This window comes from Elephantulus edwardii, unplaced genomic scaffold (genome assembly GCF_000299155.1).
Source record: "Elephantulus edwardii isolate Elephantulus edwardi_28Jun2011 unplaced genomic scaffold, EleEdw1.0 scaffold00032, whole genome shotgun sequence".
In the NCBI taxonomy this organism is placed as follows: Eukaryota; Metazoa; Chordata; class Mammalia; order Macroscelidea; family Macroscelididae; genus Elephantulus; species Elephantulus edwardii.
In genome coordinates this window covers 9,246,849-9,262,556 of record NW_006399782.1, presented here as the reverse complement: position 1 = coordinate 9,262,556, position 15,708 = coordinate 9,246,849, and the positions used below count along the sequence as shown (strand labels likewise).

General features: G+C 41.7%; 1 protein-coding gene across 1 annotated transcript in view; it reads left to right on the top strand.

Moving 5' to 3' along the window:
* The window catches only part of CD86 (CD86 molecule), a 43,286-nt gene that overhangs the window by 14,885 nt on the left and 12,693 nt on the right, over window positions 1-15,708 (top strand). Inside the window, exons 2-3 of the mRNA XM_006884310.1 lie at window positions 6,914-7,255; window positions 12,605-12,928. Of these exons, the coding sequence (XP_006884372.1) occupies window positions 6,914-7,255; window positions 12,605-12,928 (666 nt within the window). The remainder of the gene's footprint in view (window positions 1-6,913; window positions 7,256-12,604; window positions 12,929-15,708) is intronic.

Below are 15,708 nucleotides of genomic sequence, written 5' to 3'. Positions count from 1 at the left end.
ATTTAAGGCCAAGCCCTTGTCTCCATTTTGGAGACTGGGTGAAGCGACTAGACTCTGTAAGATGGGCTCTCTTGTTTTGGTTGAGGGTCATTGTGGACTGTTTGGTTGTTTTTTATTTAAGCCTCTTGTTTAAACAAGACCTCCTGGAGGGCCCATGTATTTAAAAGTTGGGCCTGAGGGATCATATTTTAATCCCTTGTTACTATATTTTGGAGGAACATTCTTTTAAGTCATATCACACTCTACTGTCAATTTGCTGTGCTGAGGTAATCTGGGTTTGCTGTGTTGCTGAACCTGGTACCATTGGGGGTCAAGTGCCATAATCAGGTTGCCCAACGGTGGACAGTGTTTGGTGGAGCTTCCAGTTTAAGACAGGTTTGGAAGCAAGAGTGGCATCCACTTTAAACCACATGCCTCTGGAAACTCTATGAACTTGGAGAAACAATAGTTACAGAAAAGTCTCAAGTCTTTTGTTCATAGAGTTGCTATGAGTCATGTATGACTCAACGGCAATCAATCAACAACAACAACAATATAAAATCTAAAATTCAGTTCTTAATACCAGTTACATTTCAAGATCAAGTCCAATAGCCAGAGAGCTCTATCTGAAAGTGCTGCTTTGGACAGTCTGGCCTGAATATGGGTGAGCTTTCTATAGAGAGGTAAGGGAGTAATCAAAAGGGCAACCTGGAGAAATAAAGTTGTACTCACAGATAGGTACATTTGGAATTAAGATTCTAGCAGAAAAGCTGTTCCCAGTGATAAGGTTCAGGTGGTGGGACCTGAGCTATTGGAATCTATGTAGATGAAGATTTTAGGAGCTGAAAAATCCAAAGAATCCAGGTTGCTGGTAGACTCATGAGTGAGGAAATCATCTTGATTGATGGCAAGAATTGGTTGCAAAGAAAAACCTTGTGTCTAATGTCAAAATCCTCAATGAACACAGAAAGCAGGGACAAATGCTCAGTAGCTAACAACAGTGAGAGAGTGGCACCTCTAAAGAAAAAGGGTGTTGCTCGAGGTCCCCAGGAGGGTGGTAAAGCCAGTGACTATTAGAAGGCAAATGGCTTACTTTGAGTAGTTGTAATAGGTGCCATCAGGGCCACTCACAGCAGCTCCCAGCAACCCACAGCAGGTCTGAGCCCTGCCCTATCCTACACCATCATAACAATGTCATGCTCAAGCCCATTGACATCATTCTGTCGATCCTTTGGGTAGGGCTGATTTCAGCTAAAGGGGAGCATTGGAAGAAACATCTAGTGAAGAGGCTGAGGACCTGGAAGACTTTATTGTAAGGGAATAAGGCTTTGAGAAGGCCTAATACAGCTTTAAGGAGCTTTTGTGACTTTGTGGTAAAGATCTAGACAGCCATCCCGAATGCACATGGTTCAAACCCACCAGCTGCTCCAGGACAGAATGACAGATCTTTTCCGTGCAATTTTCTGCCTCTGAAAATCTGTTGAAGGGCCAGCTAGGAGTTGGTTTATACCCAATGATATATAAAAACAACCAGCAATTGGGCAATACAGCTTTGGAGGAAGTTGAACTAAAGGAGACAAACGTAAGAGCAAATATAGTAACATGAGGAAGGATGATCCTTGTGTATCAGACATGCATTTGGTACAGTGCCATAAAGACCTGAAAGTCTCAGGGAGTTAGCCTCCCAAGGTTGCCAAATATAGGTTTTATGCAGTATTTAAACAGTATTGCTGGGAAGTTCTCCAGTAGCCTTTGAAGCACATTCTTCCAGCTTATTAGGATGCCATCTAGCTCCTGTCATCATTGCAGCATCCAGTCCCAATAAGACTCCTCTTACCAAATGCTGGAGCAGGGAGAGATTCTCAGCGCTTAACTGCACATGGTCTAGGGCTCCAACAAGAGAGAAACCCAAAGCCACTCGGGGAAGACAGACTTTGATCTGTATCTTCTATCACGTGATCAGAGAGAGAAATAGCAGGATTCGTTATGCCTATCTCAGAGTGAAGTCATGGAGAACAGTGGCTGTTCAGAGCTGGAGAATGTGATTGTGAAATACTTTCAGTTCAACTGAGAATGGGCTCCAGGGAGACTTCCACCCCATGGTGAAGGTTTGGGAAGTTAGAAACTTGTTACCATTACGTCAACGTCAGCTCATGACCACCCTTGCCCCATACATGCAGAGTAAAATCAAGCTCCGCAGAATTGTCAGTGGTTGTTCTTTTGGACGTAAACAACCAAGTTTTTCTTCACCTCTGGGACTCAAACCTCCAACCTTTTGGTTTGCAGTTGGCATAGGAAGAAATACATGTTTCCTTGTCTGCCTTACTTTAAAGGCAGAGGCAGAGATCCTCTATAGCAAAACCCCTCAAATTTGAGTGTGGACCTGAAGCTTTTTGTCAATGTGCAGATTCTGAGACAGTAGAGCTAAGCTGGGACCAAGGTCTCTGCCTTGTAACCAGCCCTCCACCCACAGCCAGATAAGAGAGCCAATCCCATCCCATGATTCTCTGTAAGGATGGAGTGGAACTGCTCTGTGAGCTTCCCAAGTCTGTCCATCTCGATGCAAGCAGACTGCCCCATCCTTCCCCCACAGAGCAGCAAGTGGGTTTGAACCCTTAACATTTTGATTAGCAGCTGAATGAATTAATCATTGCACCATCAGAACTCCCTTAGTTTGCCCCCAAGTGATGCAACATGCAAGCCTAGCCTTACATTGGTAGGTGAGGAGGGGGTCAGGTCCGCAGGAGGAAGAGAATTCTTTGCAAGAACGAGCTTTGGTTAGAGCGATTGGACAGGGAGCATGAAGGAGACGGAGTGCTATGAGGCCCTGACGAGAAACACGTATTGTTGAAGAAGCCAGAGGTGAGGTCATTTCCAGGTTCAGGAGGCCCAACTAACTGTTGATTGGCAGAATTTTCAACTGTGTGCTTGGTGTCTTGATTATGTCGGTTGCCTTCTCTCCTATGGCTAAGAGTGATAAAACCAGAACAGTTTGCAAAATGAGAGCTGCTAGGAGGTTTTACAGCAGGTGGCACTCTTGCATCATCACTGAGAGTTTAAAAGCAGGAACGCCAGGTTTGGCTAGAAGAGAATTCCTAAAAAGGGATGAATCTCTGTGAAGTCAGCCCCCTTTTCCCTGCTGCTGGCACCCAGGTATATTCTGCTGCTCTCCCACAGTAATAGAGCTCGCTGTGCAGACTAGACTTCCAAGGACTATCTGGAGTTCAAAAACTCAAACTAGGGCCAACTCTCTCTCATTGATGCCTGGATTCCTATTCCCTCAGAGTTCAAGAATACCAGCAACCCCTTTGGTTATTATCAATTTTGCCAAGTTCCATTGTTGTTAGGTACTGTGGAGTAAGTCCCAACTCACAGTGACCCAGGCACAATAGAATGAAACACTGCCCGGTTCTACACCATCTTCACAGTGATTGCTGTCCTGAGCCCATTGCTGAGGCTCTCTCTTGTTGTGGGTCTATTTAGTTGAGAATCTTCCTCTTTTTTCACTCACCCTCTCCCAAGCATAATACCCTGCCAAGTCCATGTAATTGTTATTTATTCTTCTACTCACCCTCTGAATTGAAAGCAGGAGTGACATCCACTTCCTAAACAACATGCTTCTGGAAACTCTATGAACTTTGATAAATGATGATAGTTATAGAAAGGCTTCAGGCCTTTTGTTCATAGGGTCACTATGAGTCGTGCTCGACTCGATGGGATTCAAGAACATCCAATGAACAGAAACACGTTAATAATTTTCCATTTCTCCTATCTCCGCAAGAACACCTCAAGTCAAAATCTCCTCAATTATTTCATGAATTTACCTTATTTTCTTCCTTAATATCCATGTCTCTTCACTGAAATCCTGAGTGATGCATTTACCCCAAGATGCCTCTATTGCTGTTAGGGACCATGCAGTCAAATTCAATTCATAATGTCCCTAAAAACAACATATCTGAGCTGTGCCCTATCCTGCTCTATCCTCATCATCTCTCACACACTTGAGCCCACTGCTGCAGTCACTGTGTCAGTTCATTTGACTGGGAGGCCTCCTCTGTTTCACCAACCCTCCACCTTTTCCCAAGCATGACATTCCTTTCCAATGAATAGCCTCTCCTAGCAACAGACCCAAAGTGTATGTGACAAAATTTCATCTTCCTTGCCTCCAAGCATCACTCTGGCTGTGTTTTGACCTCTGCAAAATAAGTTCTAGCTTCATATTAACTAAGAAATAGCATTCCCTGCTCACCAAACATTTCTCACCCATCATGTTTCTTATTCTAGTCTCAAATAATTCTGAGACACAGAAAAGACCTATACAAACCCTCTGATAGATCACCTTTAAATGATTTGGTGATCCACATTTCTCACAAAATCCCCAGTATACCCTTAGGAACCAAAGCTTTTTTTCTGAACCCTTCTTGTACATTCATTGTGAGTTGTCAAAATTTCCAGGGGCAGTATCTTCTGCCAGAGGCAAATTTACATTGGGGTTTCCCCAACATTCCCACAGCATATCCTCACCCCCTTATCTATGTTTCATTTCCGACACTTTGCTCACGTACCTTAAATGGTCAAACATTATTCTAAGTGGTATAGCCCTGGTGTGTCCACTTGCTGTACAGAGGTAACTCCTGGTTGCTGTGATTCTGAACACTGGAACACTGACGTGTCAAATGCGATAATGGTTACCCATGGTGGACAGTGTTTGGTGGAGCTTCCCGATTAAAACAAGCTTGGAAGAAGGAGTGGCGTCCACTTCTGAAATGGCTTGCCTCGGGAAACTCTACGAACATGGGAAAACAATGAGTTAGACAAGTGTTCAGGTCTTTCGTTTGTAGGGTCACTATGAGTTGTCTATGACTCAATGGCATTTAACAACCTTAAATGGTGTTTGGTCACCATAGTCTCAGAACAGCCACCACAGTTGCCTAGTTCTCATTCTGGTTTCAAAGGAAATTGAGTTTAGAGAGGTCATTGAGAATAGAGAGACCCTGGCTGACTGATGGGGATTCATTATCAAAGCTTAATCTATTCAGGAGATTAACAGTAATGAAGAAAGTGCCATGAAGTAAAGTATTTGAATCACAAATATATAACCCAATGTGCCCCTTCAACTAACGAGGCATATTGAAAACACACACACACACACACACACACACACACACACACAGAAACTGTCATCAATTCTGACTCAAAATGACAGAGTACCTCATAGTGTTGCCTGTGCTGTAAATCTTTATAGAAGCAAATTGCTTCACCTTTCTCTCAAAGAGCAGCTGGTGGGTTTGAACTGTAGACCTTCGGTTTAGCAGCTAAATGGTTAGCCACAATGTCCCTAGAGATTCGGTACATAATGAAAAAAGGATTCAAATGTATTACCATTGTGGTAATTACCATTGTGATCTCTTCACCAGAGCCAGGCCAAGGAGTAAGAGCGTAGGGGAGAGGAGGTCTTTTGGCGATGGTGACAGAGTGATGTGATCTGTCACAGTGCTGAGAATAAATAGTCTCTACTCATTGCTGCCCATTCAATTCCAATGTACAGCAACCCGCCTTTCGGGTCCCAAAGCTGTGAATCTCTAAAGAAGAGATTGTGTGTCTTCTTCGTGGAGAGCACTGATGGGATTTGAACCACCAGCTGACCTTCTGTTAGCAGTACAACATGTAATGAAGTACGTCATCAGAGCTTTTTATTCAGTCTATAGGAAAGTTGGGGTCACACTGAGATATACATTCGAATTTTAAATAGCTCATTCTAAAGCTCTGTTGGCCTAGTGTTAAGACGTTGCTCAGCAGTTTGATTCCGCCAGCTACTTTACAGGAGAAAGATGGACAGCCTCCTCCCCTGCAATTTACTGCCTCTGAAAACCTCCTACAGAGTTTGTTATGAGTCAGTTCTGACTCAACAGCACACAAAAACAAAGCCAAACACAAATAGGAAGGTTATACAAATGAAGGAAACACCAAAACCCCACTGCCCTTCAGTCAATTCTGCCTCTTGGTAATCCTCCATCTCCTGGGAATAAAAAAATCTCACCTTTCTCTCTAAAAAAAAACAAACCACTGATAGACTCAAACTCCCAACATTTTTGGTTAGCAGACCAACACAAAGTTGTCTCTTTCTTTCCTGTTTTCTGTCCTGGGAACTAATTTCACAGAACCACATTCTGGAAAGGCTCTCTGAACATTTGATCCACTAGTGGGAAGAAGTTGCACTGACAGCCCAAAGGTATGAGATTTCAATCTACCAGCTGCTCTGCAGGAGAAAGATGGGCAGTTTCCACCAGTGTGGTTTGTTGCCTCTGAAAACCTGCTGGAGAGTCAGCTAGGAGTTGATTGCCACTCAACAATACATAAAGACACTCATTAAACAGGAAGCTCTGGTGGCATAGTTCACAGCGAGTTTTGCTGCCAACCAGAAGGTGATTCGAATCCACCAGCAGTTCCACAGAAGAAAAATGAGCAATCTCCTCCTGTGTGATGTGCAGCCTTCCAACCACTTTCTGGAGGAACAGTGATGAATCAGTTCCAACTTGACAGCAATGGGGAGGCGGGGAGGGATCAATAAATAAATGAGGACACTGAAGCTGTGGGGTATTGCCATTTGCACAAGGCACAGATTTAGTTAATCCAGGACAAAGTTCCAGATCTCAATTTGCCTGGCATGGATGCACAATCCCAGAGCTTAAGATCTAGTTCTTCTTAATCATTACTGATAAAATGTTGTTACTGTGGTTATGTGTCATCATACTTAACCCATGTACGATAGACAGAATATTGCCTGATGTTGCATCATCCTTACAAACTCTGCTATGTGTAAATCCATTGTTACAGCCACTGTCAAATTAGCATCCAGGTAGTGTATTAAAAAAGAACAAAAGCTTTTGTTTTTAAATTTTCTCTTTCCCTGTCCCCATCTTTTCCTTTTTAGGTGTTGAAGCTTCCATCAAAACTCTGGCTTATTTTGGCGAAACTGCAAATTTGCCGTGCAACTTTATAAACGCTGAAAACATAAGCCTGGATGAACTTGTGGTATTTTGGCAGGATGGGAAAGATAGAGTAGTGTATGAGCTATACCAGGGCAAAAAGAAAACTGACAATGTTAATTCCATGTACAAGGACCGTCACATACGTTTTGACAAGGAAAATTGGACCATCCGCCTCCACAATGTCGAAATCAAGGATAGTGGCAATTACAAATGTTTCGTCCATCGAAGGAGTTCTAAAGTACTTATTCCCATGCACACGATGAACATTGAATTGTCAGTGGTGGGTAAGTAGTTAACGATGTGCTCAGATTCCTTACCTTCTCTGATGACACTACGTATGAGTGGGGGACTATTGTTGAGACAAGACGGAGAACAGCCAATTCTGGGAAGTCCATTTGAAGAGAGTTCAGGGTCTGAGAGTAGGGAACTGAAAGTCCTTTCTACTTTTTATAGATTGCTTCTGAAAGATCAGTAATAATTTGCTGTGGAGACCAGATAGAACCAGTTGAACAAAGGTAAATTGACTAAGTGAGAAACACAAACTATTTGGTCATTAATACGCTTATATAGCCATGTAGTCCACACCTCTTTTACATCCATATTTCTCCTTTGGTCTAAGATTTCTCACTGACAAAACCTTTGCTATGTTGTTGTTGTTATGTGCTGTCGAGTCACTTGCAACTCATAGCGACCCTAAGTACAACAGCCCTAAACTCTGCTCTGTCCTGTGCCAATCTCATTGTCTCCGACACACTCATCCCAATTACCTGAATCACCGAATCAATCCTTCTCCTAGAGGGCCTTCCCCTCCTGCACCTGCCCTCCACCCTCCCAAGGACCGGTCTCTTCTTACAACATGACCAAAGTATGTCAGACGAAGCCTCAAAATCCTTGCCTCCAAGGAGCAGCCCGGTTTAACCCTCTCCAGGATGAATTTGCTTGTTTTCTTAGCAGTCCATGGTACCCTCAATACTCTTCTCCAACACCAAAGCTCAAAGGCATCAATTTTCCTTCTATTCTCGTTAGTCATTGTCCAACTCTCTGATGCACAACAAGTGATTGCAAAGACCATGGCCTGTATCAGACACACCTTAGCCTCCAGAGAGGTTTCCCTCCAGTCCCCTGTTGACTGCTTTTAAGTTTTTTACTGTATGAAGCATGAGCCCCACAGACAGAAGGGAAATAACATAGTAAATAATCTACAAACTGGCAAACCAGTCTCCTCTACTTCATTAGGCCTTGATAAGCCTAAAATGTCACTACAGAATTTTCTTCAATGATCATACAGAAAAAAATTTACTTTTTTCCTTTTGATTTATAGTTCTGTACATTTGAACATATGTATGTATTTATATGACCAAAATTATAATCAGGATTCATAACATTTTCATCACCTAAGAATAACTACCCCATGCTATTTCTTGTGGTCATACCTTCTCCATACCTATCTATAAGACCTTGTTTTCAACTTTTTTTCTTTTTGAGACTGCCACATAAATGGAGTCTTACATTTATATATAACCTTTTCAAGACCCGCTCTCTTTTGCACTCAAGATGAGGCCATTGAGCTTCATGAAAATTATTGCGTGTATCAAAAGGTTGTTATTTTTATAGCTGGTAGCATTATATTGCTTATCCAGTCATACTCATCATTGCTATTATTGGATTATATGTGGGCTGTTTCCAATTTTGGGCTACTACCAATAAAGCAAAAGTCGGAATGAAAAATTGCAAACAAAGAGGAAAGATTGGCCAGCAGTTGGAAAAACATGCCCTTGGCAATAAAAATAAGGCTAGAGATTAAGTGAAAAAATTTTGTATAATTGATGACTTATTCATTGCAAATACTCTTTAAAAAAAACACACCAAAATGTATGGTTACCAGGGATGGGCAAAGAAAGAGGAGAAAGTAAAAATTAAAAAACAGATGATGATGGTGTTGTGGTTGCTGTTAGGTGCCATTGAATCATCTACAACTCATAGCGACCCTATAAACAACAGATCAGACCTTTGCCCTGTCCCGACCATGCTTCCTATCTCTGACATGCTTGAGCTCACTGTTGCAGTCATTGTGTTAATCTGTCTTAGGTGACCTTCTTCTCTTTCTCTGACCCTCCATCTTTCCCAGCCTGATGTCCTTTTCCAAGGATTGGCCCTTCCTAACAACATGCTCCAAGTATGTTTGACAAAGTTTCACCATCCTTGCCTCTAAGGAGCACCTGGTTGCATTTGCTCCAAGGCAGACTTATTTGTTCTTTGGACAGTTCATAAGATATTCAGTGCTCATCTCCAACACCACAACTCAAAGGCATCAGTTTTTCTTTTGCTACCTTTATTCGTGCCCAACTTTCAGATGTATATAAAGTAATTGCAAAGACCATGACTTGGATCCAGAGCACCTCAGTCTTTAAACTGATATCCTTGCTCTTTATGCATTTATTAAGTTGAGTAAAGGGAAAGGCAATATACAATTAGAATGTGGTCATACGTTGTAATTAATAAATTGTTTATTTAATTATAATTAATGTTACAAGACAAAATGTATGAGAATTATTGAATAAAAACCAACACGATTTGTAAACTTTCATCCAGAACATAATAAATTAAAAAAAAACCCCAAAACACCACATCCATAAATGACTATACATTTTAACCTCACCAGATGGAACCCACAGTAATCGAGTCAACTATATCTGTGGAAAGAGATGGTGGAGAAGCTCAATATCATCCGTCAGAACAGGGCCAAGGGCTGACTGTGGACAGACCATGCATTACTCATATCAATTCCAAGTTGAAAATAAAGAAAATTAAATACGATCCAAAAAAGGACCTTGAATATCTCCCATCTGAATTGAGAGGTCATCTTAAGAATAGACCGAAGTATTGAACCCTAATGAGCGAAAACCAGATGAGTTGTGGAGTGAAGTCAAGAACATCATCAATGAAGAAAACTCAAAGTCATTAAAAGCAAGAATGAGAAGATCAAAATGAATGTCAAAAGAAACTCTGAAATGTACTCCAGAACAGATGGAAACTAACATGAAAAGAAGAAATGATGAAGTAACAAAGCTAAACAGAGGATATCTCAAAGGGCAGCTCTAAAAGATAGAGCAAAATATTATTATATTATATTATATTATATTATATTATATTATATTATTAATAATTATATTATAATATTATAATACAGTATTCAAAGACTTGGAATTAAAGAACTCAAACATGCTCGGTGTTCCTCAAGCTTATAGAAGACATTTAAACCTCAAGTTGCGATACTGAGAATTCTATGCGCAAAATATTGAGTGACACTGGAAGCATCAAAAGAAAATGACAGGAATACAGTCTCTCTACCAAAAAGAACTGGTCAATACACAGCCATTTCAGGAGGAAACATACGATTAAGAATCAAGAGCATTTCAGGAAGAAGTTAAAGATGATGCACTGTTAGGATTGGCGAAAAGTAAGGCTCCAGGAATTGATAGAATAACAATTCAATTGTTTTAGCAAGTGGATACAGCTGGAGATGTGTTCACTGGCCTGTGTCAAGAAATTTGGAAAAATAACTTCTTGGCCAGCCACCCAAAAGAGATTAATATTTTTGCCTTTCCAAATGGGACAGGTAGAGACAGAATGTAAAAATTTGTGCACAATATCATTATTATCTTACACATTAAATACTATCTTAACATACGAGTAAAATCTTGCTAAAAATAATTTATAAACAATTGTAGCAGTATATCCACCAGAAACTGCCAGAAATTTAAGCTGGATTCAAAACAGGCTGGGAAAGAAGATTCATTATAGCTGATATCAGGTGGATCTTGGTTGAAAACAGTTTATATGCAAGAAAGTTTATATGCACTTTATTGATTATGAAACGGTACTTGTGTGGATCATAAGAAATAATGGGTAGTACTGATAAGAATAAGAATTCTCAAGTAATTAATTAGGCTTCTATTAAACTTGGACATATACCAACACACAGCAAATGAAATGGACTGACCCACGCCACGGTATTTTCAATTGCTTCAAATGGATGTGAAAGTTGAACAAGGAATAAGGAAGGCCAAAGCAGAAGGTCAAGGACTGCAGCCTTCAATATGGATTAAACTCAACATCAAGAAAACAGATTCTCACCACTGGGCCAGTTGGCAGCATCAGTATGGATGGTGAAGAGATTCGAGATAGTTAACAGTTTTAGTTTACTTGGTTCCACAGTCAACACTCTTGATAACAGCAGCCAGGAAATCAGGAGATGAATTGCATTGGGAAAGTCAGCTATGAGGGACCTCTCAAGAGTACTGAAGAGCAACAACATCAGGCTGGAGACTAAGGTGCGCCTGACCCAGGCTATGGTCTTTGCAATTAAGTGCTATGCATCAGAGAGTTGGACAGTGACTAGAGATGATAGAAAGAGAATTGATGCCTTTGAGCTGTGGTGCTGGAGAAGAGTGGTGAATATACCATGGACTGCTATGAGAACAAACAGGTTTGTCTTTGAGAGGGTGAATCCAGAATGCTCCTCAGAGTCAAGGATTCTAAGGCTTCATCTGACATGTTGCAAGAAGGGACTGGGCATGTTGCAAGAAGGACCTGGTCCTTGGAGAAGGACACCATGTTTGGAAGAGTGGAGGGACAGTGCAGGAGAGGAAGACCCTCGATGAGATGGATCGATTCTGTGAGTGGAGTGGTGGGAATGAGTGTGTTTGAGACAGCGAAGTTGGCACAGGATAGAACGGCGTTTAGGGCTCTTGTACATAGGGTTGCTATGAGTCGCAAGCAACTTGATGGCACATAACAACAACAACAACAACAACAAAGTAGAATGTCTGCCTTTGAATCAGCAAAGTATTGCATATTCCATGGCCTGCCAAAAGAACTAATAAATCTGTCTTGTAAGTTCAGTCAGAGTGCTCCTTAGAGGCAAGGATGGTGAAGTTACATCTCACATACTTTAAGCTTGTCAGGCGGGGTCAGTCCTTGGAAAGAGTCATTAAGCTTGATAGAGTGTATGTGAAAAAGAGGAAGATCTTCAATGAGAAGGACTGACATAATGGTTACAATAATGAATTTAAGCACAACAGAGTCTGAGAGGATGGAGACTCTGTGTTGTACATAGAGCTGATATAAGTTGGAACTGGCTGGACAGCACCTACCACAACCAACATAAATGTTATGTGCCCTCAAGTTGAAGCAGACTCAGCTGATTTTCCAATGGGGTTTCTGAGGCAGTAAATCACACAGGAGGAGATTGTCTGTATTTTTCCTGCAGAGCAGCTGGTGGATTCAAACCATGAACCTCTGGGTTGGCAGCACAACTCTTTACCATTATGTCACCAGAGCTATAAAAGTGTCAATAGAGTTACTATATACATTTATACATAGCTTTTTGTGTGAACATAAGTTTAATTTATCTAGAGTAAACATATGAGCCCCCAAAACTCTATTCTTGAAAAGTAAATATAGAAGTTATTCAATAAAAGTCTCTCACTATGTGTTGAGGTCCATATATTAGACAACACAGGCTTCCCAAATGTGTCTCCGAGAATTTCCAGATAAGGTACCTAGATATTTGTTGTTCTAGATACATCCTAATTTAGACTGATTTTTATTTCCCTCTCTTCTGCTTTCAGCTAACTTCAGTCAACCCGCTATCAAGGAAGATTTTAATTCATCAGGCAAGTCTGACATAAATCTGACATGCTTTTCTACACAAGGCTACCCACAACCTAAGGCAATGTATTTTTTGCTTAAAACGGAAAACTCAACTACCAAGTATCCTGCTACCATGGAGAAATATCAAGATAATATCACAGAACTTTACAATGTGTCTATCAGCTTATACTACACTGAACTTCATAATACAACAAAAATTAGTATCCAGTGTGTCCTTTGTGTTGCTGACGCCCAACCAGAGCGGACAGAGATGTGTTATTTCTCCAAACCGTATGTTAAAGGTAAAGCTACTTCCTATGAAAATTTATTTCAACAGGTATTATACATGAATGATCAAGACAGATCTTCCATAGGGTTCCTTAATTGGCACAAAAGCTCTAATTTGGCTATTATATGGTGCTGTTGGGAAGGGCCTAGGGAGGACTGATGGAAGGACATAGGAAGGACTAGGGAGGACATAGGAAGTTGCACTTCTAACCCAAAGGCTGTGTACCTCCAGTGGCCCGAATCAACCAGAAGCTCCATGGAGAAAGGTGAGCATTTTCCTTCTGTTGTGATTTATAACCTCAGAGACCCAATAGAGGTTATTCTGGGTCAGAGCCAACTCAATAGTGTTAACTGAGTGACTGGAAAGGACTCAGATAGAAGGCCCCGGCTTCATTGGCTGAGAGGTACCATGAATGAGGGCCTAGCAGCCTATGAGCATTCAAGGAAGTATGTTCTTTGCTCAAGATTGACCCATTCATTTGAGGTAACTTTATATAGAAGTTTCTAAACTTTAGGTTATTAAGTCCAGACTTCTTCCAAGCTATAATGCTTCTATTCATTAAAGTAATGCATACATTTCAGACATGCATGTGTGTGAGTACATACATACATATGACTTTTATTATGAATACAAAACCATCCTAGACATCGTTGGTCAGGAAAGAGAAAATGAAAATTTATAACACACACTCACTTCCCTTGAAAGCAGACAGACCTTCCAGTTGAGTTAGAAAGCCGTGATGTGCACACAAAGAAACTCACTTTTGAAAACCACGCATTTCAGTCTGAATTCTATTCCGTAGAAATACATCACTAAATTTCAAACAAGAGGCACCAATAAACAGTTTTCTTGGATATTCAGAGACATGTCAAATCCTTGAGAGTCAAGAGATTTTCTTAAAGGAAGAGGAACTCTATATCCTATACATCAAAGGAATAAATAAGTGAACTTTAAAAATTTGGTGAAGAGATGTCTAAAAGCATTGTAGCCATCAAATAAATGGACAGTGGCTTCCTGAACAGTAGGATTTCGAGGCCGGGTCCAGCCTCTGTCGACCAACAGGACCACATGGATTAGCAGCGTTTGATGGGGGCACAGGAAGTGATAGCAGACATCAGCACACGTGACAGAGAAGGACTCAGACTGATTTACTACTGCACATTCACAGTGCAGAGCAAGGGAAGTCCATGTGGGGGAAAAGGTGAACAGACTGTCACTAGAAAGGTTCCTTGTTGCCCTCGAAGGAAAACATCCACAGTTGAGCCTTTATTATTGAGAAGCAGGAACTTCAATATTTGTCTCCTGTAATCCATACTGTCCTGATCACTGACATTGACCCTGATTCCTCCTCCTACTCCATTGCCTTTCTGCTTGCTTTGTTCCTCCTCTCGCCTCTTGGTTTAACTCCTTCCTGGCATTCCCCCAACCCTTTGCTCTGCCCTCTGGTTTTGCTTGCCTCTTGTCTCCTAGCATCTCCTCGTTCTCACCTAACTCAGCTCCTAGACACACTCAACTGGGAAGCCCCTGGGGCCAGTCCTGACCGACCAACCCCACAACTGATCCTAGTACAGCTTTCCTTCCCCACCTCAAGCCCTCCGTCTCTGAGAGTTCAGGCAATGATGAGGCTGTCCAGTTTGTCCTAGTCGCTTCTACAGCAGCCTCTCTTGATGCAATAGAGCCCCTCCTCAGCTGTGCCTGAAGATTTGCACTTTTTTTGGAACCACCGGCATCACTACATGCAGCATCATGTCCTGAAGTCCTCTACCCAAATTCCCATCGTCTATCACTGCTCTCTTCAGGATCACCATTGTTCTACTACTCAACTGCTACCCAAATATCCTGGCTACCATCGTCTTCAGAAGTGTGTCGCTCCGGTGGCCTCAGGAATAATGAGACTTGCTTCTTTGTTTCCTCTATTATGTGTTGATAAAGGATCAGGGCCTTTTTGGTTATATCAAAGGTAGCAGCCCTCATGTTAGCAAGTATAACCTCCTTGCCTGAACAATTCAAAAAGACTCAAGAGAGACAAGGTGAGACCGACTTGAAAGGTGTTACATATGTTGTGCAAAGCCACTAACACCTTTTTTTAATGTCTCAGGCACAGAGGATGTGTCCATGAATAAGAGGCAAGCTAACTGAAGGTCAGCTGGCCCTCGAAAGAGCTGGCCCTGTAGTTTGGAATTTACTACCAGAACTAGCCCTATAAATAGTTACAAAATGGAACACTCATTGTTCTTCTCCAATGTCTGCTTTTCAACTTCTTGGAAACTTAGAAGTCAATTCTGAGCAATAAGGAGGCCTTGGACACTGTTTCCTCAGGGAAGGGAGAGCTATCGAAGGTTTCCTGGTAGAATGAAACATGCCAAAAGTCCACTATACACTCCATTGGAGCAGGAGGCTGGAGTTAGTCTGTCATCTGTCCAAATCCAAAGTGTCTCAACTCGATCCCAGATGATAGTGAACAGCCGAGTCATCGCAAGAGACACTTCAGAACACGGAGACTAAACACACATGGGGTCAGAGAAGAAGGGCGTTGAACAGACAATTGTGTATTTGGAGCCTCAGGATGGATACCTTATCCACATTCCAGAGCTAAGGGCCTGGGTTGAACCTCTTCTCTCAGATCCAGTCAGTAGCCTTCCAGCCTGTGGAAATAAAAAGCATCTCAGTCCAGAAATGTGACTTAAAAGCTCTGTCTGAATCTTAGCTGCTAAAGTCCTGACAGTGGGACCTTCAGGGGTCCCCAGTTGGGGATTTCGGACTCCTCTAGCCTTAGAGGCCTGGGGAGATGAA